This window comes from Ipomoea nil, unplaced genomic scaffold (genome assembly GCF_001879475.1).
Source record: "Ipomoea nil cultivar Tokyo-kokei standard unplaced genomic scaffold, Asagao_1.1 scaffold1407, whole genome shotgun sequence".
Lineage (NCBI taxonomy): Eukaryota > Viridiplantae > Streptophyta > Magnoliopsida > Solanales > Convolvulaceae > Ipomoea > Ipomoea nil.
The window spans coordinates 5652944-5678400 of NW_017617835.1; the positions used below are offsets into that span (position 1 = coordinate 5652944).

General features: G+C 35.7%; 5 protein-coding genes across 5 annotated transcripts; 4 read left to right on the forward strand and 1 right to left on the reverse strand.

Moving 5' to 3' along the window:
• Positions 1-1840: 1840 nt before the first annotated feature.
• LOC109186927 (ABC transporter I family member 6, chloroplastic) lies at positions 1841-4158 on the forward strand. Its single transcript, XM_019337121.1, has 6 exons — positions 1841-2177; positions 2373-2423; positions 2654-2875; positions 3010-3132; positions 3338-3514; positions 3634-4158. The coding sequence occupies exons 1-6, from the start codon at positions 1890-1892 to the stop codon at positions 3718-3720; spliced, it is 948 nt and encodes a 315-aa protein (XP_019192666.1). The 5' UTR covers positions 1841-1889; the 3' UTR covers positions 3721-4158.
• Positions 4159-5002: 844 nt separating this feature from the next.
• LOC109186905 lies at positions 5003-7323 on the reverse strand. Its single transcript, XM_019337093.1, has 3 exons — positions 6592-7323; positions 5567-5839; positions 5003-5409 (listed from the first exon to the last, which is right to left on the reverse strand). Exons 1-3 carry the CDS (start codon positions 7177-7179, stop codon positions 5143-5145), a joined length of 1128 nt encoding a protein of 375 aa, XP_019192638.1. The 5' UTR covers positions 7180-7323; the 3' UTR covers positions 5003-5142.
• A 1225-nt stretch (positions 7324-8548) lies between these two features.
• On the forward strand, positions 8549-10566 carry LOC109186344 (hydroxyacylglutathione hydrolase cytoplasmic-like). The gene is made up of 7 exons (XM_019336293.1): positions 8549-8697; positions 8783-8905; positions 9008-9169; positions 9393-9471; positions 9569-9682; positions 9809-9985; positions 10301-10566. The coding sequence occupies exons 1-7, from the start codon at positions 8648-8650 to the stop codon at positions 10373-10375; spliced, it is 780 nt and encodes a 259-aa protein (XP_019191838.1). The 5' UTR covers positions 8549-8647; the 3' UTR covers positions 10376-10566.
• A 1338-nt stretch (positions 10567-11904) lies between these two features.
• LOC109186444 (hydroxyacylglutathione hydrolase cytoplasmic-like) lies at positions 11905-15416 on the forward strand. Its single transcript, XM_019336429.1, has 7 exons — positions 11905-12096; positions 12198-12320; positions 13423-13584; positions 13843-13921; positions 14153-14266; positions 14807-14983; positions 15169-15416. The coding sequence occupies exons 1-7, from the start codon at positions 12050-12052 to the stop codon at positions 15241-15243; spliced, it is 777 nt and encodes a 258-aa protein (XP_019191974.1). The 5' UTR covers positions 11905-12049; the 3' UTR covers positions 15244-15416.
• Positions 15417-17132: 1716 nt separating this feature from the next.
• On the forward strand, positions 17133-21333 carry LOC109186441 (RING finger and transmembrane domain-containing protein 2-like). The gene is made up of 8 exons (XM_019336424.1): positions 17133-17825; positions 18391-18467; positions 18542-18710; positions 18828-18916; positions 19018-19182; positions 19321-19398; positions 20491-20594; positions 20814-21333. Exons 1-8 carry the CDS (start codon positions 17306-17308, stop codon positions 20917-20919), a joined length of 1308 nt encoding a protein of 435 aa, XP_019191969.1. The 5' UTR covers positions 17133-17305; the 3' UTR covers positions 20920-21333.
• Positions 21334-25457: the final 4124 nt, after the last annotated feature.

Genomic DNA, 25457 nt, shown 5'->3' on the forward strand with positions numbered 1-25457 from the left:
CTTTCAATTCCTATGTATACCAAACATTGGAATTGAAATTCTCAGTAATTTTATTCCTGTCAACCAAACACTGGAATTTAAATTGCCACTTTATTCCCAGTAATTCAACTCCCATGGAATTACAATTCCTTTCCCACATAATTCCACCCCTCCAACCAAACGCCCTGATAGGGTACGAGTCTTATTCCACCAAAAAAAAATATATAGTTTTATGATAAAACTTTCCATCTTAATTGTTGTTTATTTCTTAGTGTTTAATTGTTATTTGTTAGTTTTTTTTTTTTTTTTTTGAAAACTATTTATTACTGTTTAATTGCAATATATTAGATCTATATGGCTAGTAAATATATATGGTAGTGATTAGAGTGATTATAGCTTCTTCTTCTTCTTTTTTTTTTTTTGAAAATAGTGATTATAGCTAATCACCTATTAATGTAGGAGTAAGTTATGTTAGATATGTATAGTAGTTACGTTTTTTTATATTATTGTACTTTCATATCATATATTCAATATACATTTTGAATCATCCCTCTCATCTGGTATCGTTAGATCTCCATAATCTTTCTCCCTACACACCAATATCAACGACACGAATTATATGTTCTGGCGACGTGGAATTTTCTTTTTTTACCTTGGTTATTTACACAAGGCACCTTCTGATATTCCTGCCGGCGTTTGCACTGAAGTCCTCTCCGGCCACCATCTCAAAAAACTTCAGCTCCCGCCTCCGCGGCTTCCTGGGCGCCGGCGGGCATTCCAGCGCCGCCGGTATGGAATTCCGGGGAGATCTCGGCGTCCGGCACTCTTCTTCCTTCTTCTTCCTCTTCTTGATCTACCCTACTTGTAGAGCCCTGAATTTCGTGGGTTTCAGTATAGCCATTGACATCTGGGGGGCTAATCTTGAGTCTTGGCAGTTGGGTTTCTTCAAGGTCTCGCCGGAGGTCTAGATCTACAGACATATTCCGGCGAGAATATGATATGATGAAGATGAGAGAGGACTGGCGTATGACGTGGGGTAAATGAGTGAGGAATCGAAAAGCTTTGGGGTATTTCTTCCTCAAAGCTTTTCAACAGATGATCTGCTAAAAAGGATATGCAGATATAACTATTTATATACTCCGTATATCATTAATCATTAATTTCTAAATATCACATATATATATATATATATATATATATATATATATATATATATATATATATAATAGAATTCACAAAATTTTATACCTGGAAACACAGAGTTTTATAACTGAAAATTCTCATGTTTCGAATGTATATAATTATATAATAGAATGTACATAATTTTATACTTGAAATTAACTGAAAATGACATCGTTTTGGGAAGCGTAATGTGCGCCCTGATGCACAGTACGATTGAATTTTTTCCACCCATATATATACGCTAGTACAATTCCCCTTTACATATTTTATTAAGACAAAGGAATGAATTTCAATTTCAATTCCAAAGTGTTATACTAAGCAAGAACACTAAAACCTCAAAAGTAATCAAGATTATATTTTGATTATCTACATAGAACTAAGTTTCAATGACTGCAATCTACCACTCAGAAATTAATAGAGCTGTCTGTGCAGGCTTGTAATGTACATTATTTTTGTACTAAACGTATATTATTTGTGTACTAAATGTACATTATTTTACAATATACAAATTATGGTCCATACAACTTGTGTGGATCATGCTTGCGGAGCAACAATTTGGGCCTTTTTTTTGCTCTCATTTGTATTTAAGCCCAGTATCTGGGCTAGCACTAAACTATTGAGCTGTTGGGCTTCGATTGAGATTGTCGGCCCTTCGGTTTCTTCTCCTTCTTCTTCTTCTTCGTCCACTTGTCGCCGATCCGGTAGGTAATTCGGTTTTCCACTTCGCCATGGCTCTCGTTACTCACCAGCTTTCTTCTCTCAAATTCTCCACCTCACATTCGCGGTTATTTACCGTATCTGCTATCCGTCCTCAACGCTGTCGTTTACCCCCAGCTCGCCGGCGCTTCCTGGTAGTTAAATCCACCGTCGCCGTCGAATCTCCTGCGTATTCCTCCGCCGACCGCGACGATGGCTACTCGAATCTGTTGCTCGAAGTCAAAGACCTCTCCGCCGTCATCTCCGAGTCTAAACAGCCGATTCTCAAAGGGGTTAACCTCACGGTTCGCGAGGGAGAGGTACTCTCTTTCACCTGTCTTTCAGTATTGAAATTAGCATAATTTTGTTCAGTTTGATATAGAAAAGCAAAGGAAGCGGAAATTGTATACAATTTTCAGTTTAAAGGTTATAACTTTACAAGCTAGAAAGATTGTCTTGGTGCTATTTAGGGATGTTTTAGTTCTAATGTTGCTGTATTGGGGTTTATCACTTAGGTACATGCTGTAATGGGGAAGAATGGTTCTGGAAAGAGCACATTTGCAAAGGTCAGTGCTTGTTTCTCCTGCTTCTCTTTTTTGGGTCTTCTTCATATGTTAATCTTTGGTTCAATTCAATTTTGTTTTTTTATTCTAAGCTTCTATTATAAATATAGTTGTATAGAATCTATAGATAATGTTCTCCCAATTTGTCCTGGTTTGCATGGAAATTGGAACTTTACTAGCTGAATGAGTATGCAGTTTTTACCAAAGCCCTTGTATTAACTCAGTTGGTTTAGGTCCTCGTTGGGCATCCCGATTATGAAATTACAGGAGGCAGTGTGACATTTAAAGGCGAGAATTTGCTTGAGATGGAACCGGAGGAAAGGTCTCTCGCTGGGCTTTTCTTGAGCTTCCAGTCCCCAGTTGAGATTCCTGGTGTGAGCAATATTGATTTCCTGAACATGGCATATAATGCTAAGAGAAGGAAACTTGGACAGCCAGAACTTGGACCAATTGAGGTATGTAGAGATGACTAGCAAAGTGATTCCCTTGTGAATTAATACATTGTTCTTTGGGTGTATATTTCATTATGATTTATGAGTTCGTCTGGTCTTATTTTCTAAACTTGAAACTCATTCGCTTGAATGTGCAGTTTTATGGATACATCGCCCCAAAACTTGAACTTGTGAACATGAAGGTAGACTTCTTGAACAGAAATGTGAACGAAGGGTTCAGTGGTGGAGAAAAGAAGCGAAATGAGATTTTACAACTAGCGGTATTACCATTGTTTTGCATCCCTATGCTTTAAATGCAAAAATGAAATAAAGGCATCAATGAACTCTGTTGTGTTTTTATTCTTAGTTGATTTCTGCTTGGGTTTATATCCAAATAATAATAACCTTTCTAAGCACCTATAACAATTGTGTGGCACTCAACAATGTCATGAATACAAAGGTATTCTAAACACTGTTTGGTTGCAGGTCCTCGGAGCTGAGTTGGCTATGTTAGATGAAATTGATTCGGGCTTAGATGTTGATGCACTTCGAGATGTGGCAAAAGCAGTGAATGGGCTATTATCCCCCACAAAATCTGTTTTGATGATTACTCATTATCTACGACTCTTGGAGTTTATTAAGCCAAACTTTATCCACATCATGGTAAATAATAACTCTTTTTTCTAGGGGTGGAGAAACAGAAGAGAAATTCGAGTTTTTCTAAGCTGTAACACATTATTTGCTCAGTTTCTTCTCTTTTAACACTGCTTTTCCTGTCTCAGGAGGATGGTAGAATCGTGAAGACAGGGGATATATCCATAGCTAAACTTCTAGAGAAAGAAGGATACAAGGCAATTTCAGGTGCATAGCAGACTATATCTAAGCTGGTGTTCACTCCCTCCATTCTGTCTTCTTCGTCTTTTTAGTGAACTTCACTACCTATCCGCGAAGCATAGGGTGATTCATTAATTCATTGGAGGATACAAGGTATAGTTGCCTAACAATGAAGAACTTAATAATCTTGAAGAACTGGAACTAAAATAACTCAGCACCATTTCAAACCTCCAACTTGGAAGAGGATCTGGGAGTTTCAAAGCCTGTGAGTATTGAGATGTGATGAATTTTCCTTTCTTGTTTCCAGTTTCTTGTGCAGTTGCCCTTGCAGGGAAAATGTCTGTTTTGTTAGTTTACTTAGTTACTGTAATCATTATCTTCTTTTTTGTTCCTTTGAATTGGTATCATGTCATGTATGTGGGGAAGTAAAACAATTTTTAAAGTCTTGCAGTGAATTAAATGTTGAATAGAAACACTGATATGTTAGCTTATTATTATAATATATGTTTAAACAAAAACCTTAAGCGGGTGTCTGGTTCAAACTACAGATTATTATTATAATATATGTTTAAACAAAAACCTTAAGCGGGTGTCTGGTTCAAACTACAGATTATTATTATAATATATGTTTAAACAAAAACCTTAAGCGGGTGTCTGGTTCAAACTACAGATTATTTCACATAACTTTAGGAAGGAATGTGAATCTGGTAATATCAAATCCTCACATTTGATTCAAAGGAATGTAAGATTATTGCAAATCATGCGAAATTCTCAAACTTTGTTTTTAGTTTATTTTATAATATTTTTCACGGGAATCACATTCACCCTACAAAATGCAAGTGAGATTCTAAAAAAAATATTACATTATCTCAAAATATTCTTTAAACAAAAGACTTTGTCAAGCTAAGAAAACTAGCCTTTTATATATATACTCATATATATAATCGAGACAACACAACTTTATCATCCCGTTAATCAACATAATGACTAGTTGATATTGTAAAAAGTGTTTGATAAATTAATTATTAGCTTATAACTGATTATATGTAAAAATGACTTTATAAAAAAGTTAATTTGAACATCTTTTTGAATTTTAACATTTTGAAACAATAAGCTGTTACAAAAAGCTTATTAATCAAACATTCATATTAATTGTTTAATCGAGTCAAACAACTAATAGTGGTTAAATAAGCCAAAATTGACTGATAAGCTAACTATGATACCAAACAGGGCCAGAAAGAACTCTTGGGAGCACAGGCCTATTGTTCCATATTGGCATAGCACTTGCAATCTTGCATGCAGAAAGGTAATATCGCCTTCAAAAGGTCAAGAAAGAAAAAGGTAATAACCAGAAATACTTTTTATGTCAATGTTTTTGGACTTTCATGGCCTATGCTCATGTTATAGAGATAGATCTCCTTGTGAAACAAAGTGTCGGGAACACAATATGCAATCCATCATGAATCTCTTTTTTCTATTTTTTCAATTTCTTCTCGATGCCTTCTTTCAGCTTCTTGCCGTTTCCTTTCCTCGTCCTCTTCATCCTCCAACTGATCAAGATCTTCAAACTCCTTGCTCGCTGCCATTGCTTTAACAACGGGATCTCTTAGTTCAGAAATCAGACCACCACCTACCCTGTATTCTTCTTCATCGCCAATCAGATAAAGGCGCTGGTCAGGTCCGCTAACCATTGGTATGTCTACAGCCAATAGCTTCATATCATACTGCAGAAAACACGGGCAGCAAATACCATATAAGAACAGAAGGAACCAAAATATTAAATGAATAATACTATTTCTTATTGTCATAGATTTTTTTTTTTTTTTTTGGGATATGTGAAGCATACAGTGTAATCTAAAATCTTTGAAGATAGAAGAAAACCTGGCCTTTCTTGTTTTTGACTTCAACGCTTACTAAGCCTTTCCTCTCAGAGCCCCGTATAGGAAAAATTAGAAAACATCTTTTACTTCTAAACCGCGGCTTGAAGTTCTTCAGTGTAACACCACCCCCTGACATCACATATGCTCTCAGGTCTGTCCCTGACAAAGGAGCACCCATAACCTCAAGAATTCCAGCTGACGTATTGAGTCTTCTCATGGCCATTCTATAAACTTTATCTGGATTGATCGTGAATCGTGTTCGTACATACAAGCCCTTATCATAGAAAAACAAAGAAGGAATGAGAATATCATTATTTAGCAAAGCAAGCAAAAATTGCCATATTCATACAAACCCCGCCCCAAGGCACCCCCAAGAAAGAGATATCAACATAAAATGTTTTTTTTTTTTTAATGCTATTGACTCTATTACAATGTAGTATCTGTCCATACATACTTTCTCAACCTACTGAAGCACAAACAGAGTGTGAGTTATTAATGAAGTTGGTACTTTTGGTATAGTAGTCAATGGATCCATTCCACTAAGCACTGATCTTCATTACATTGCAGGGAGAGAGCTAATTTAGTTTTCAATTCATCTCAAGCTGAAGTGCACTTGAATATCATGTTATCAACTTGAAATAAGAAAATGCTAAAACACGTTGAATGCAAACATCTAAAGCATCCAAAAGTTTCACTATTAATCATCAACACACACCTACCCATTACTTTTCTCATACCATATTTGTGGTCTAATCCAATTGGTCCTTAACATTACAACAAATATTATCATTCCAGCTATTACCTACTACGAAAGAACCAATTTTTATGTACAATTTGTGTTTTTGAGTTCACAGTGAACAATCGATTCAAATGGTAGCAAGAGACTGAGAGTGTTCACATTAAGGCAAAACAGTAGCAAATTCAACCAGATATGCTCAATCACAAACCAAATTACACAATAGACGTGATAAATCAACTGCAGTAATAGCTAACAAGAACTAGAGCAACTTATGAAGAAGCACTCACAGCAAATGCGACAATGGCAGTGGAAAGAGCAAGGAAGCCATACTTAGCCATGCCTTCAGAAAGACCAATGAATGTGTTGGCAATCCCAAACAAAAGCTTCCAAAGCAAAATGCAAACCATAACCCCAACTGCACCATACAACACTAAAGAATTCCTCTTCCAGAATGCCTCAATCTGTAAACCCACAGCTTCCTTGTACCGCGAAACCGTATTCTTCAAAGCTCCCACCGGAATTTTCACCCCATTCCTCCCAAGCACGCCACTCATCTTCGCACCCAGCTCGGAACCCTTCATCGAAAACCACCTAAACCCTAACAAATTCCTCCTGGACAAGAAATCAATAGCCAATTTACCGTCTGGGTTAAGCTTCCGGGTAGGGCTTTGGAGATGCTTCGGAAATGGGGATGATGAAAAATGAGTTCTCTGCGACAGCCATGGCGATGGGATTGGGGTTTGGGGAATTCCTGGATTGCGAGTGAAGAAATGCGATGCTCCTCCACTCGAAGCGGCATTCTGGGCTGATGAAATGTAGTGATAGAGGTTTCTGATGATCAGCTTTGATGCGGTTGATGACGATGTTTTCGACATCTTCGCTGCTCCGAAAACGTTGCAGAGATTTAGATTCACGTTGCCACAAACTCCAAAAAAGAAAAAAGAAAAAAAATCTAAGCAATTATTCTTCGCTCAGAATTTCTCTTCCGTTTCTTTCCCTTCTTCTCTAGCAGTGATGAAGTCAAAAGCACGCTATATTGCGATCTGTTGCTGAAGCTCGACCCGATTGACCGACCCGGATTCCCTTAATTTCCCCGAAGCCCGAACGCAATTTGCCTCATCTTTGTCGTTTTCCGAGTTTACTTTCTTCTCACTTTTTTTTTTTTTTTTTTTTTTGTTTTTGTTTTCTTCTTTTGAGGTTTTTTTATTAGCATTATTATTATTATTATTATTATTATTATAACATTATCCTATTTTCTAAGGATCTTACGTTTCGGCTCAGCAGAACATCTAGAGAATGTAAATCACAGTCAGTTGACACATAAAAATTAGATATTTGTTTTAAAAAAATTTTCACTTTAAGAGATTATTCTTACCACAAGTAAAATTTAATTTTTGATCTATATTTTAAGGTATTGATCAATATGATACTTATAATATCATGTATAATTAAAAGTGTATGAAAAAGATTAATATGTCCTTGTAATTTAAAATATTAATTAATAGACCGTTCTAATAAGGAATTACATTTGAAACCTTGTAACTGATTAATTTAAGCTAAAATTATCCCTTTTATGCTATTTTGAATGTTCTAAAAGTAGGGAATAGTTATGCTGTGCATCTGTATGCACCATGCATGGTGCATACAGATGCAAAAACGACGTCGTTTTATTAAAAACGCGCGTCTCCCTTTAAAAAAAAAAATTCAGGTTCGATTCCTAGTAACAACATTATTTTGTTCATTCATTATGAAATTTTAGTTCATGGATTATGGAATTATAGTTCATCGATTATGGAACTATAGTTCATCGATTCTGGAATTATAGTTCATCGATTCTGAAATTTTAGTTATAGATTCTGGAATTTTAGTTCATTCATTCTGAAAATTTTAGTTCATAGATTAGATTATGGAATTATAGTTCATCAATTATGGAATTATAGTTCATCGATTATGAAATTATAGTTTCGAACCTTTTTTTGTTTTTAAGGGGAGACGCGCTTTTTATAAAAACGACGTCGTTTTTGCATCCGTATGCACCATGCTTGATGCATACGGATGCACAGCATAATTTGCCAAAAGTAGGGATTGAAGCGCAATGGGTGTCGAAATGTAGGCCGGCCACGTAGCACAATTTGGGCCTCGTCGTCGCAGTCTGCAGCGGTGCCGCCGCACCGACCAACTCGCCAACTTTTACTTGATTGTTTTCTTGATATTACGCCAAAATTCTACACTGCAATATATAATGTCATAAACATATACAACCTGCGAGTAACAAAAACTGCATGATTATTGTCACTTGAATTAAACCAGGAAAAAGCCATACCATACCAGAAACTAACTCCGATGAAGATTGTTCCCGTTCAGTGCTTCGAAGACGACCGCTATTCCTACCTGTAATAATATCCTATCCCTATCCTATTCTATAACAGCATGCTATTCAAGAATCAGTCTATCCCACTGTATATATATACTTTGCAGGATTATAGACGAGTCCACTAGAGAAGCTGCAGCTGTGGACCCGGCGGACACCGAGAAAGTCCTCCAGGCCGCCGACGCCAACGCCGCTGAGATTAAGATCGTCCTCACCACCCACCACCATCAGTTTGTTTATAACTTCAACAATATATATATTATTACTGGTTGTTACATCTGTCTCATTTTATCTGTCTTGTATACTAACTGAATATGTAATAATATGGGTAGCTATCATGCCGGCGGAAATGAGAAGATGAAGGAAATGGTGCCCGGAGTGAGGGTCTACGGCGGAGCACTTGACGACGTGGAAGGGTGCACCCATGGAGTCCAAGACGGCGACACCATTGCTCTTGGGGCATATACCACAATCACATGTTTGCTCACCCCTTGGTATATACAAATATATTTATGTTTCATAGAGCTGTCAAAATGGACCATATTAGTCTGACTCGTTTGGATTGATCTAGGACGAGATTGAGAAATTGCACAAAAGAAATAAATCTTATTAGAAATACTAGTTTGACTGGTTCGATCAATAGGGTGTTAGCTAAATTCATATTTGAAGTTATTGATTTTCTTATAACTTATAAGTAACCCTTTGTTTAATGTGCAGCCACACTAATGGTCATATAAGTTATTTTGTGAGTAGCAAAGAGGGAGGCCAACCTGCTGTTTTCACCGGGGACACCCTGGTAAGATTCGTCTACCCGAATTTATGGTTTTAAATTTACGAGGTTATGGTTTTAGATAACCTCGTAACCTTCTATATATACACAATTTGATGTGCAGTTTGCTGGCGGTTGTGGCAAGTTCTTCGAAGGCACAGCCGAACAGATGTATGAGTCATTATGCAAGACATTGGCTGCTCTGCCAAAGCTGACTCTGGTTTACTGTGCCCATGAGGTCTGTATTTAGCGGGATTTGATAGTATACTGTGAAGAATCTCGAGTTTGGTTCAATTTTTGAATTCGGGCATTAATTTTGTTTACTGATATCTAATTATTTGTATTTGACGGGATGTGACAATAGTATACTGTGAAGAACCTCGAATTTGGTTCGACAATTGAACCGGACAATGTGAGGGTGAAGGAGAAGTTGGAATGGGCTCGGCAGCAGAGGAAGTTTAACCTTCCTACTATCCCTTCCACCATTGAGGATGAACTGGAGACCAATCCATTCCTCAGGGTTGATTTACCAAAGATTCAGGTATCTTTTGTTATGAGATGAGATTTTGATATGTTCATAGTTACTTTCTCAACTTAGTAAAGTACAAAGAGTTAATACTGTTTTTACTGTGACTGATTGACAAATAACCGTCTAAATATTTAGCTTACATTTTAAATTTGGAGCAGTCCAACTGAGTTGGTTGAGTAATTGGCTTGATAGCTATAAGGTTATAAGTTTGATTTCTGGCGATGTAGTGTAATGATTGTGAATTTTTGGTAAATTAAAACTTAAATTTTAAAGAATTTTAGTGATTTGAAGTAATAATATTGCATACCATATTGTTGTTGATTATAGGATAAGCTGGAGTCCAAGTCCCCGGTGGAAGCTCTAAAGAAGCTAAGGCAACTCAAGGATAAAAATCTGAGTTAGATATATGATGAGAGATGGAAGAAAGTGATCTTGCGAGACAATATAATTAGCAGCATAGCCGCATAGGTTTAAGGTTTTCCTTCATTGTGTTAAACCAATAATGTAAGGAAGCACCTAACAAGGTTTCAATAAATTTTGTTGAAATATGTTGTCGTGTATTAATATTAGTAGACTATGTAATACGAATTATAGTCAAGACTACACATATATAATAAGAACATAGATTAAAATTAAGCATAAGATAATTTTGTGTAATAATGATGCGCATTAAACGGTTTATTTATCTGTCTGATAAAGTATTCTTATATATAATACAAAAGTATAAATTTGAATAATATTAAAGAGCTACAATTTATTGTCTAGATGGCTAAGTATTAGTAAAAATATATCTTATGTTGGTATCAATGATTGAGTGTAAGAGTTTTGTTATTAATTTGATAAAAGCATGTAAACAAATAATTTGAATATAAGACATTAAATAGAGACGTAAGTTGTGTATTTGTATAAAGAACAAAACATGATTCTTGATACTATGATTATTATATAATTTAGTATGATCATGTTTTAGATGGATTGATCATTCTCTGTCAAGTTTTTGATGTATTGATGTTAATAAAATTTAGCCAAGATAATTATAAAAGATTATCAATGATCATTTTCTGTCAAGTTTTTGATGTATTGATGTTAATAAAATTTAGTCAAGATAATTATAAAAGATTATCAATATTGTTTAAGTGTCATTATTTTTCTTAAAAATATGATTTATATACTAAGAAAGATATTAAATTATGCATTTAGATGATAAAACGTATCATTCAATAAAGTATATTACTATATTAGTTGGCCTAAGACGTTTGACCAAGTTAAAAGAGACACCATTATCTTATCTACCGTAAGAATATGTTGCGCATATATATTAATTAAAGTCATATATATAGAAAAGATCTTAGAGTTTTTTTTTTTTTTGAAAAAAAATCTTAGAGTTAATATTCAATATAATCATCAACTATAATGGTTTTATTCAATTTAATTCTAAATGACTTTTTGTGTTTAATTTAGTCATTAATTTTGATAATTTTACATAATTTAGTCTTTATTAAAAATTATGTTAGTAGACGGTTAGAAATAGTGTTATAATAGTAATTTCTCTTCCTTCATCCAATTTGGTATGATTCTTTATTTTTCCTTTTATTAAGATCATTGCAGAAATGTAAATCTTCGTACTCAAGTTAACTTCAACCTTAAATAAATAAATATTTAGATACGAAGATTTGTATTTTTGCGTGGATCTTATTGAAGAAGAAGGAATCATGTTAAATGGGATGAAAGATGGAGAAATTACCATTAGAACTCTATTTCTAATTTGTATAGTATTTTTAATAAATGACTAAATTATGTAAAATTATCAAAATTGAAAACTAAATTAAACACAAAAAATCATTAAAATTAAATTAAATAAAATCATATAATCCAGGACTATATTGGGTATTAACTCTAAATCTTATAACAAACTTGCCATTTTGCTGGAACGAGGCTTCAGCTTCTGGTTAATTCTATTTGTGCCCATGGAGATTTCCAGAGAATAGTAGATTAAGTACAGTATACTACCTAGTACATACGAGAATAGAGCGATAAGCAACAGGTTAAAGTTATCGGAATCGCCGGCCGCCGGAGATGAAGATCCTGCACATTCCATGCTTGGAAGACAACTATTCCTATATGTACTACCACCTCAACTCTCGAAACGTTCATTTGCTTTCCAACTTTAAGGGTTCCGCTCTAACTGTTTTCGCCGTTTGGCAATTGTGTTTACTGTTTACAGGATTATCGATGAGTCCACCAAGGAAGCCGCTGTGGTGGACCCGGTCGAGCCGCACAAGGTCTCCCGAGTAGCTCAGGAGAACGGCGTTGACCTAAAACTTGTCCTCACCACTCACCACCACTGGTTCGTTATCTCCGCTCATTTTCCATTAAGTTTCCAACTCTTTTAATTTGTTGTCATTGTTGATTTTCAGGTTTTGTGTTTATCTTCATTTATCTTTCTTCAATGTTTTTGCAATCTATTGTTACGTTGTTGAGCTTTTAATTCATAATCTGTCACATTGAAAGTGTTTTAGCATATACTTTTGAAATTTGCATAAACGGAGGTCCACTTATGGTTATGCTGTGAAGTTGATAAATTACTGTAAGACATATAATCATCCTAAGTTTAATATTCTTTTTCTTTTATGATAATCATTGCCTGAGAGTTTAATTTTATTACTATTTTTAATAGAACTTATTTGTTTGCATTAAGTTGCCATAGTAAATTTAGACATTGCATCCATTTAGGATGATTACTGATTAGGCTTTGACAAGTCAGATTCCAAATGTTTCTTTGAAATTTTGGTACTATCAAGCATTTATTTTCTGGGAAAAGATCCACTGGAGGAGGTTGATGAGTATTGATGTCCAAGAGACAGATTTAAAAGTTGTGATACTGAAGATCTCTTAAGCCATGACTTCTGCTCATTCACACATTAACACATGGGCTTGTGAAAAATAAAGAATAAAATAAAAAAATTGATGTGTGAAGGAGCTAAAAGAACTATAATAACTGTTCATAACCTATACCTTTGAATGCTCAGTCTCCACCCCATCTCCCTTACTCATACAAATTCAAATATTTTAAATCGCAAGGCTTAGACTCGCTGAATCTCTATGAAAAAAAACGTGACAAACTTCCTCTCTGAAGTCAGGTGATACAGACATGGTTGAGTATGCATGGATTTGAAGTTTAGTTCATTGTATTACTCTGATGTAGTAATTATTGCTTGACAGTTTGCATTTATTAATAGTTGTCATTTTGTTATATCATTTTATACTATATTACAATTTGATTATGATTTACAATTTTCCTCGATTATGTTTGGTGGCTTGGTTTTGCAATTTCATGGTCAGTAATTCTTGTTTGCTTGCACTATTCTGCAATTACATGATTTTTGTCAAGGTTGTTATCCTAGTTTATCTGCATTTACTGGTTGCTGATTGATGCTTATATATGATAGGGATCATGCTGGTGGCAATGATAAACTAAAGCAGTTGGTACCTGAAATAAAAGTTTATGGTGGTTCAACTGATAATGTGCAGGGTTGCACTGATAAGGTTGAAAATGGTGACAAGATATCTCTTGGAGCTAACATCAACATATTATCTCTTCACACACCTTGGTAAGAGTTTTGAGACTTCCAAACTTCAATCTATTATGCCACATTGTCTTCTGCCGATGTTGTTTACTATCTTGCTTTCTTTATTTTGTGAGTTCTTTTGAAATGCATGTAAATTGATATTATGCTCCATTAAAAAAAATAAAATCTCATGCCTCTTTTAATGGTGGTCAAATACCATTTTGCTTGTGCTGCCCACCATATGAGCTCTTTGCAATTCTCTCTCTCTCTTTAATAACTATTGCTAATTGCTATCTCCAGCCACACTAAAGGTCATATAAGTTACTATGTTACTGACAAAGAAGGAGATGAACCTGCTGTTTTCACAGGAGATACACTGGTAAGTGTGAAGTTCTTCATTATTTAGATTAGACATAACATTTCATGAAATTTTGCACCTAAAATTTATGAAGAGAAGTTATAAGATTTAAGATATGCCTTCTCTTATGTGTTAATTCATGCATTAATGACCAAAGTCTCAATCAATGACGATTATGTACTGTCCTCCCTAGATATGTTGAGCTTCCCTATTTTGCTGCTGGTTCTGACCCCTCTTTCTCATCCCCTGCAGTTTATAGCTGGATGTGGGAAGTTTTTTGAGGGCACTGCAGAACAAATGTATCAATCACTTTGTGTGACATTGGCTTCACTGCCGAAACCAACTCGTGTTTACTGTGGCCATGAGGTAATATATGCACATATATATGTTTATCAACCTTTTGCAGCAATCACTCAGCAAGTTTTCATGTGTACAATCTCATGTTGATGATAAAATGCCAACATATGAAATGTATTACAGATCCTGAAAATCTATTGAACTTGTCCAGTCTTGAATACTATTTATTTCCTGTGTTTTATTTCTAAACAAATGGCATGACCCAAAATAAGACTTGATTTGGCTAGATACTCAAAGGTGATTTGCTGTGCATTAAGCTATCAATCACAGGGGAGTCCTATGATTTTCCATATTTTTTTGTTCTTTCAATATCATCATAACCATGTTTCACGTTGAATTGATAATACTAACTCAAATGACATTATTTTCTAGTATATTGTGCAGGTGCAAGATTGATCCATTTTTTTATTTTTTTTTTTCATTTTCTTTATCAAAGCTTGTCCCGTGTGGAGTTTGGATTTCTTGTCAATTTTAATCTTTAACTTCCCAAATCCCAATAGTCCCCATCAGGGATTCTTATGATTTTGTTGTTTTTTTTTTTTTCTGCAGTACACGGTGAAGAATTTGCAGTTTGCTTTAACAGTTGAACCAGACAATGCAAAAATAGAGCAAAAGCTATCTTGGGCTCAGCACAAAAGAAAGGATGGGCTTCCAACTGTTCCATCCACTATTGAGGAAGAACTGGAGACTAACCCATTCATGCGGGTTGATAATCCAGAGGTTCAGGTTAGCTTTCTATTGGTTTGCAAAGTGCTTAGCTCTGCTTGTTTCCTCAAATTTTTTACTTTTCTCAGTGACATGGCATGGCCAATAAAGTGAAGGGATGGTGTCAGAAAGTAAACAAGTTCCTGCATCTGTCTTTGGCTTTTGAGGTTTAAACTTTTAACTGGAATCTCTTGCTTGTTACTCAGGGAAAGGTAGGATGCAAGTCTGCTGTTGAAGCTATTCGTGAGATCAGGCAGCGGAAAGATAATTGGAGGGGCTGAGGAACAACCTTCTGAACTGTATGCTGTTACTCTTTCCCTTTGTGTTTGTACATATCTATACTATATCCCAATAAGTGAAAGTGATACTCCAACTTGGATTCTCCAAAATGTTGGCTATTTTCTTTAAATAATCTTTACATTTTGTCGTTTTGATGTGCATTTTTAGCCTGAAATTATTCCCCAGCATGCTTGAGTTCCACTCAAAGCCCTCATTTATTGCTTATAGATGAATCAATACTATTATTTATGGAAAACATGAGTGGACCATGTTTAGCTTTTGCCACATTCACATATCAGCTTCAGTATATGGTATTAATAAATGTGTAGTTCAATTATCAATTTAGCTTTTAGTCGAGACAGGATACATTCTTTAATTTAGTATTAGAACATAACACGTGTTTCTCTATCTAGGCGTTGAATCAAGCATGAATGAAATGATGGGATGTTGTAGGCTACTAGTTAGGTTGTCACTTAGACTTGGAGAAAAAAAATTATGAACAATTATTGCTAATTATTAGCCAATTTAGTGATTTATTTTTTTTAAAAAAATCATGTTTGTTAATAATGATTATTAAGGCAGCCATGTTGTCTTCTCTTCATTGCGTAAGGAAGTAGCATAATTTACAAAATCATTATATACTTGATTTTTTTTTTTTTGGCTTCTATAACATTATTCTTTCAAGTTAAGATATTGCTCTAAATACTTCTAATGTTTTTTAGATTATGATGTATTATAGTTTGATCAAGGTTTTAGTCTAAAAATAATTTGAACATGATGAAGAAACCATCATGCAAATTGGAGTAATATTCCATTTGATTTATTGTATCAATCATTCAGCTCACAATCTCATATGATGTTTTGGTCCGATCGAGAAATCAGTTGTCTAATCTTCATGTAGCAAGACTTACTCGAGATTTAGTTTTATATCTTATACTCCGTATATTGTAAACATTTGCCTTGTTTGGTTAATAGCAAATCTGTTAAAATTTGATGGATTTGACCATATTCAACATTTTGTTGAATATTTGGAGCCACGATTTTATAAAGAAATCCTTGAAAGGAAGTAGTTTAAATTTAATTTTGAAATGATATTTGTAACAACGACATAATTCACATTAAATTTAAGATAAAGTTCGGAAACGGATGCTGTCGTTGCGAAGTGAAAATGCAGCATTTAAGCCTTGTGAATAAACAAAAACTAACCTAAAAGATCATACAAATCGGCAAAAGTTGCATCGTCGTCATACAACGTGGTGCCGCTTCTCGTCTCGTTTCGGTGGCAGGCCGTGTACGTCAAATCCGGTGAAGTGATAAATACATTTTTTTGACAAAAATCCTCATATACTAAAAGCGCGTTCCATAACTTCAAGCAAATTATTAGTCCATTATTATTATTATTTAAAAATTTCTATCCAAACTACTAGCTTACCTTTTTAGTTGAGGCATGCACAAGGTCATAGGAACCCATAAAAAGTAATAAGTGAGGGGTGTGTTAGTATGTAATATATAAACATAAATCTAACTACTAAATTATGTTTTTAGTTGAGACGAAATATATTTTTTAATTATACTTAAATAGTAAGAATATCAAATACTATAAATAAAAAAAAAAGCGTTTTATATTCTTTATAAATAATAAACCATTTTAAATTTTAATACAATATTAATGTAATTATATACGGAGTAGTTTGCAATATTATAGAATTTCAAACTTAAAAGAAATTATTGTAGGGAGAGGAAAAAGTGGGCATTAAATGCTCCTTTGTTGAATTTTCAGATGAGCTTTTACTTAAGCTGAAAGATTGAAACTTTTTCTTACTCAAATTATGTGAATGAATAGACAGAATACAAAAGAAATTTGTATATATAGTCTACAGTACTTTTGATATTTTAGTCATTGTTTAGGAACAATTTTTTTCTTATCTTAGTCTTCTGACTATTATTCATTCTTCTTGTTTGAACGTTTCTCTGTAAAACATCCTTCGTCTCCAAGAAATTCCAAATTTTTTTGCTAAAAAATCCAATCTTTAAGCTTGTTTGAGCGGTTTTTGGGTTTCTTCAATGGAAACAACGAATGGGTCTGGGTCGGATTCAGTGTCGTCGTCTTCTTCGCCTTCGTCTCCGAGCAGTATTCCTGTGTGGCCTCCACTTCGGTTCTTCCGGTTCCCGGTTTCCACCTTGTTAGAGTACTCTGGGATTCTCCGGGTTCAGCCCGACAGCTCTGAGAGCATGGCTCTGCTACCGGATGCTACTGAGCCCGGGAACTCGGATGCAGGGACTCGTGGGAGTGGGGAGGTTACGATTAGGATAATTGGAACAGCTGAGCAGGATCGGGTGGGGATTGAGGATGACGAGGCGGCGGCGGCGCGTGGAGGTGAGGCTGGGGTGGAGGAGAGGGGTGTGGGCGGTGAGGAGGCAGCTAGAATGATGGTGGATTCCGGCGCCGGGGAAAGTGGCAGTGGGACTAGTAGTGATTCTTCCTACCAGAGATATGATATACAGCAGATTGCTAGGTGGATTGAGCAAGTTCTTCCATTTTCATTGCTCCTCTTGGTGGTTTTTATACGCCAGCATTTGCAAGGTATTCTCAAATTTAGCTTCAATTCCTCATGATTGTGTCCAACTTCTGATTACACTGTTCTTGTTACAAATTACAATATGAACTGATGATATGGAGTTAGTTTTATCCATAAATTTACTTGGTTGTGGGGTATTGCTGCACTTTTGCAAGTATTTTTAAGTTTATGTGGAAGTGTTTGATCACCAGTAATGAGCTATGATCAGATTGATAATTGTGGAAAAGTTCGATGAAGCAGTATTATCTCAATCTTGGTATATAAAAAAGGAGCTATTTTGATCTTGTTTTGCAAATTACGCAGGAGTGATAGACAGTGGGATTTTTTCTTATGTTTGTGTTGAGGGAATATTGGATTATTGATGCTTGGTCTGCTTATAAGTGTAATTTTTACTTTGCACTAAACCACTGGCAAGAACAGTGCTCACCCAAAAAAAAAGGATGCTTTAAATGCTAGGAGATTTGTGAATATGGACGTTTAACCTCCGCCCCCTTTCCCTCCATCGTTTCTTGTGTGTGCATGTGTTGCTGTATTTAATCCCACCTTTTGGTTTTTAATACGGGGTTACAGGTTTTTTTGTTACAATTTGGATCACTGCTTTCATGTTCAAGTCAAATGACATTCTTCGGAAGCAAACAGCTCTAAAGGTGCAGGTGTATTCCATTTAAAAAAACATAGATCCATGCTACAGAAGAATAAACAAAATCCTACCTTTATGCAGGGAGAGAGAAAGATGTCTGTCCTTTTTGGTTATTTTCTGGCCTTCATTCTTCATGTTATTGTAATCTACTGGTGGTATCGGAAGGATGATCTTTTCTTTCCGTTATTCATGGTTCCTCCAAAAGCTATCCCGCCCTTCTGGCATGCAGTGTTCATCATCCTGGTAAATGGTATGGCCATTGACCTTATTTTTGTATGCCTCAACTCTTTCGTCTTTCTTTTGGATGTGTCTCTCTATCCTGAACAATGTTTTTGTATTTCAAAGTTTGGAATTTTATTGCTTTCAGACACTATGGTGAGACAGGCAGCAATGGCTTTGAAGCTGGTGCTGCTAATGCATTACAAGAATGGAAGGGGTCATAATTTCCGGAGACAGGTATAGAACTAATAATGTTAGCATACGGAAAGGTTGTTATTTACGATGTTGTCTCTTCAAACCTCGTACTTTCGTAACTCTGACTTTAATGGGTTTATCAGGGTCAAATATTAACTCTGGTTGAGTATACCCTTTTGCTATACCGTGCATTGTTGCCCACTCCAGTCTGGTATAGATTCTTTCTGAATAAAGATTATGGAAGCCTTTTTTCATCACTGACAACAGGGTTGTACTTAACATTCAAGCTCACTACAATAGTTGAGAAGGTATGCTTTACTCTCACGGTTTTTTTTTTTTTTTTGGTACGCTCAACCCTGCAAGATGAAGTCTTGAATGCAATTTTTTCTCTATGGCCCTTTGGGCTTTCTATTAGTCTCTTCCTTATCTCATTTGTTGCTGTTCAGGTCCAGTCCTGCTTGACTGCTCTGAAGGCACTATCGAGGAAAGAACTCCACTATGGGTCTTATGCTACAACTGAACAAGTATTGTGCTGATTCGCTTGAACTATAAATTGTTCTATATTCTAAGAGGAATTAAAAAATAAATAAAATGCAGTGGCCCGACCTATTTGGGTTTTGCTAAAAATTATCTTGAAAGAAGTATTGTTTGGAGGTTCCTTGGCTATGCTCAAGTATATGTCAAGAAACTGTATTTGTACTGAAAAACCCACAAACAATCATCTCGGGTCAATCGAAGTTTGATTCAGTGGTGCATAGAATCATAGGTCTGGATTATAATCTTACTACTTAGTTGTGGGCTAATGGTGCATCCCGACAATCTTGATTTCTCGGTGGCATAGTTTACTTCCATTCAAACTTATTGAAAAAACGAGGAAAATGGCACTTGTGGTCCCCCAATTGTGGGCAAATAGTGGTCCGAGTCCTTCAAATATTTGTGTCACCACCTTTGATCCCTAAGTTGCAGCTTTGTGGCGGAATTAGTCGCTAAGGTGACAAAAATGAAAACTTTTGACTGCTAAATATACAAAACCCCCGACTTTTCAAGGTTACTTTCTAATTAGTAGTATTCTTCTCCAGTTATTCACTCTATGCTTTTCAAGCTGCAAAATTGGTTGTATTAGGGAGAAGAGTGCTGCAATTTTGCAAAAATAACCTTGAAAATAGTTAGGATTTTAACCATTTTACATCCAAAATCAACATTTTCATTGATTTGAGGGAGTAAGTCAACTATTTTCCAAAAATTGGGGAACTGAAAGTGCGATTTTAGTTTACTAACAAGGAGGATTTTGGATTCTGTAAGTCTACTATATTTTGTAAGTATCCAGGCTTGTATTCATGTTCTTAGGTTAGCTGGTATTCCTTTATTGCCCTTTTTATCATCTACCTAATACTATAGAACTTCTAACCTGCCATTATCTTAGGTGAGGTGCAAGTACTTTGTAGTTTTCAGTTGTTTGTTTGTTACGCCTACTTTCCTCTGAGTTGGTCTGGCGAGATCATGGTTGTTATGCTATTCTTCTGACGAGAAAGAGGATACTGCTTTTACTTTTTAGCGTCTTTTTCATAGCTTTCTTGGACAACAAATCGCTACTAACTTTCTACCCTCCACTGCAGGTAAATGCAGCTGGCGATCTGTGTGCTATTTGCCAGGAGAAGATGCATGCGCCCATTCTATTGAGCTGTAAACACATCTTCTGTGAAGATTGTGTGTCAGAATGGTTAGTTTTTTCGTGCATCTCTGCAAGTTGTTTACTAGCATTTGCTCGTGATTCGTGAATGTTTATTTATTTAAAGACTTTTCGTTTGTTTAGTTGCTTATGTTATACGTTTAACTGAACTGAAGTCACACTTAATCCCGATTTCATATCTTCATGACATGAAAAATATGAAATCAAAATGCCAAATTTAACGATAATGTGGCATCACCTATGTTCCAGGTTTGAAAGAGAAAGAACGTGCCCTCTGTGCAGAGCCTTGGTTAGACCCGCTGATCTACGATCCTTTGGAGATGGATCCACGAGCCTTTTCTTCCAATTATTCTGAATATATATATCCTGTACAAAGAAAATTTCTCTCCCCACCTCTCCAACCTTGTCAATCCCGTGGGGTTATAACAGATTCGATACTAGGTTGCCCTTACTATTTCGACAAAGGAAGCTACCTCGTAAACCATACACCCCGCCATGGAAGACTCTAATGGAAAAGAAGCTTCAGATCTCAGTGCAATACATCTACTGATTTCTATTTTTTATTTTTGGATAATGTGAAATTATTGTCTAATGTTGTGTATAGATGCACAAAGCCTGTGTTTCTGCACTGAAACATGAGCCAAAAAAACGACTTCTCATACTACTAACAGGTTCAGTTATGTTGCTACATACATAATTAAGATGTATACAACTATACATACATTTTCTTGTTGACTCCTATAACAGCTTATCGTTCCTTTTTTATCTCTCCATTTGAGTCTATTTCGAGAATTGCTTGGTGTACTCTCATGAAGTATTATATGATCACGTGTTTTTCTGAACTAATCGACGTGTGTCACATTAGTAGGGAGTGTGTGGAGGAGATGGCCGACTCCCCCACTGCTTTTCGGTCCATTTTTTTGCCTGTCTAGTTGGATCTATGTTTGTGCATTGCTAGAGTATGGTTATACATTGAGAGAAAATGACTTTCATGGTGTTTGAGAATGGTGGGTGCTCTATGTGGTGCAAATTGATGGGAGGTAGAAGATGCACCATTGTAGTAGCATTTTGGTTGACTTACAACTCTTCAAACTTAACATCATTATGTTATGCCCACATTTCATCCCACTCCAACCATCTTATACTTTAAAAATATTCAATAGTTACCTCGAAAAAGTGACTGAGTGAGTAAAATATGATTCTTATACCAGAAGTTTGATTCTTGTCAACACTTTCTCGGTCGAGTCCATTGCATGAGGTCTTCTTGTTTACCTTATTTTGTGGTTCGCTGACATTACACAGAAATAGATTTACCTAATGCACACTCTCAGTGATGGTTGCAGGTGGATTTCTCTCATCATCCAATAGTTGACATGAGAGAATGATGTGAGATGAGATATACAGATATACACACACCACCACTAGTGGATTGTATGTATATATCTGCAAATATGCAGCCTATATTCATTCAAGAAATCATGATTTCAAAATCAACAATTGCAGTTAATGGAGGAGCTAGCAAAGATTTCCCCAAGAAAAAAAGAAGAAAGCATTTAGGTAGGGTAAGGGGTACAAGCTAGTGCTTTGGTGGGCAGTGGTTTGTTTTGGCCATTCCCATCTTTTAAAACGCAAATCGATTCATTCCAACCCGGAGTCTAAAGTAAGAACTTTTGTCAATAATACGATAAGATTATCATCAACACTTTTTATAAGCGTTATTATGGGTAAAATTTGTCAAGTAGGGAACATTTGTGGGATATCTCAAAGATTTGATGATCAGGAAGCAGAAGCAGGTAGACCATGAAACACAGTGTAGTGGAAACTGGGAAGGGGAGATGAGGCAGTGGCATCTGACACTGAGCACACAATCTGATCTGAGGACTGAGGATGGCTTCCAGAGGAGAATTGGGGCACTGAAAACAACTTCTTATGGAGAAAGATTCCTCATGTTCTTCTCCATTGGTCCCTTGACAACTCACCTGTCCCTTCAAGCACTTACATTTAGTCAAATTTACCCATATCTCATTTTAACATTGTGCTAGGCTTTTAATGGAAATGCTGACACCCACACGTTCTATACTCTATTTAGCTCCCGTGTGGTTGTGTAAGAGTCTGCAAATCACATTCAAAAGATGTTTTTGTACCCGAAAAGATGTTGGCAGGAATCGAACTCATGACCTTAATCATGTTTTACCCATTTAACCCACGCTTTCTGGGTATCTAAAAACATTGTTGGGTACATAAAGGAGGAATCTTGGTAAGAATTTGGCTTATCAATCTTGGGTAGTTGGATTGCTGTCATTTTATTTTGTTTTTAGGATTAGGGTTAAGGATGTTGGGCTCTAAGGTTGTGTATGAAAAAGTTGGGACACTGACAGAGTGACAGACATCAACTAGTTTCAGTGCTCACGTTGCATGTTGGTATAAATCCACTTGATGATGATAACATTCATAACCATGTCTTTTTCTACTCTTCCAAGTTCCAACCCAGAATTAAAAGGAAAAAATTACATGAATTTAGTTCTCACTACACTCATTAGATCGAGACAAGACCCTTAAGAATTACTGGAAATATAGAGTCCACCCATTACATATCAAAACTCGATATTATGCAAGCATACACTATAGAGTTCAGACTATATGCAACTAATCAGTTAAAATTTAATATTATACGATCTTACTTATCTTATCTTATCGTATGATTTTTGTGACGCGTATCTTTGAAAAATGAAATGGCTAATAATTTGGTGCTTGGTCAAATCTGTGATTGAATTTACTGATTATTTAATGACATAATCCAACAATTTCTACATAGACAACATAGTACACCCTTCACTGAAAATGCCCAAATGCAAGAACTCATCACTCATGAATGCAGGAGCATTTAATGGCCAAGCATGAGATCACCCACCCCCCTCCCTCCTTCTATTGCTCACTCCATTGTGGGATTTCAAGATTTAAAAAAAAAAAAAAAAAAAAAAAAAAGAAAAGATTTTTCACTCTCTTTCACCTGCCATTTTGCAATTTCCTGCAGTATCTTTGTATCTCTAACTATATGCATACATATATGTGGGTGTAACAGAAGGAGCTGTGTGAATGTGTGAAGAAAGAAGATTTGAAGAGATATTGATATTAAATTAAAAGTCGCTTTCTCATCTCTGATTCTCATGGCGAAAGCGACCCATCATCTTCATTTGTATTTATACCCTCTCCCATTTTTCTACACATCCTCTTCCCTTATTTCCCGCAAGAAAAAAAGGAGAAATTTTTTGCCCTTTTTCCCAATCAAACACTGCCCTTTCACTGCTTCACTGTTCTTTTTCTTTCCCCCTTTTTTAATAAATGTTTTCTTTACTTTTTGATTTACCCTTAATCTGTCACTCATGAACCAACTGAGCTACTCGTGTGGACTGATTTACCCTTTCCTGTCTCTATTTATTGCAGTGAAGTGGCATTCATAAGCACCTGAAGTGAATGAGGTAGTTAAAGCATATCAAGAATTGCTTGAGATACCATGGGGTTTCAGATTTTTCTAGCAGTTTATGTTCTTATATCTTCTGTCTATTACCTTATCCTTTCTTTTTTGCAGTTTCAGCCCAAAGATGGTACCTTTTAAGGTTTTCTTGTGGTCTAATTTTGCTGGGGACTGTTAAAGTGTTAATTGCTTTATTAGATAGTCTTGGTAATGCATGTTCATCATACTGGGAGAGTTTTGTTGGCCTACTGTTCATATTAGGTTTTGTGAATGAGTTAATTTGGCCCAGTATCTGTGATGATTTATGGCTTTTGGTTAGGATCAAGGGATTTATTGGTATTGTGTAGCTCTTTTGAGGTGCGATTTTCATTTGATTATGGAGAGTTCATAGTATGTTGATCATTACTTTTTGGTTTTCGGTTTTGTAATGCTTTTCTGGGACTAATCGGATTGGCTGAGAAGTTTTTGTTTCTTGGCTTTGTGTGATTGAACTAACCATAGGGATATATGTAAACGGGTAATTCTTTTTATGAAATCCATTTTAGTTTTTTTATGAAATCCATTTAAGTTTCTGCAGATGGGTAACGATATGTGCAGAGGTATTGACAAACCATAGAAAAAGGACTTATTTTTAGATGAAACGATACTGGTGGAAATGCTCCATTTAGGTATATTTCAAGCAGGAACGAGGAGAGAAGTAATACCATTTGCCCCCACACTTTGCTTTTTCACCTTTTAGACGAGGTTATTGTTATCATTTCTTCTTTGCTTCGTGAAATGGAACCATCAGCCCTCCGCTATTTTAATCATAGGCTTGGCTTCTGCATTTTTTGTGCTTTTCGTTTTTGTGCCTTTTAACTTCTGGTGAAAATGGAATTGAAGGGGCTCTGATTTTTCTTGTGTTACATTGCATCTCTTAAGAAGGCGACTTGAAATGATAGAATTTGTGAATTTATGTCTTAATATTATGCCATAAAATGGTTCGAAGTTTATTGCATTGGGGAATGGTCTGAGAGAGCTTCCTTCAGCCCACTCATGGATGAGAATTGGGGTTGAATTAGCTGCCACCTCATTCATCCAATCACTCAGTAGAAAAGATTACGCTTTGTGCTACTGTGATCGAGTGAATGATGCGGGAGATAGTTTTCTATCCCGCTCTTTCTTTGCTTGGACTGAAGGGAGCTCCCTTTTTCTATTACCTCCATTTTTGCTCTTCCCCGCATTTATACTCATCTCCTTCATCCAAACAATAACGTTTCCTACATGACATTTCTTATGATCTTATGATTACCTTGAATGATGAATGCCATTTCAAAGCTTCCCAACCCGAGCTTTTCCCTGCTCGTTAATGGAAGAACTATGATTATGACATTTGTTTCTTTTGCACTACTTCACAGTTGCTTGATATGAAGCATGTT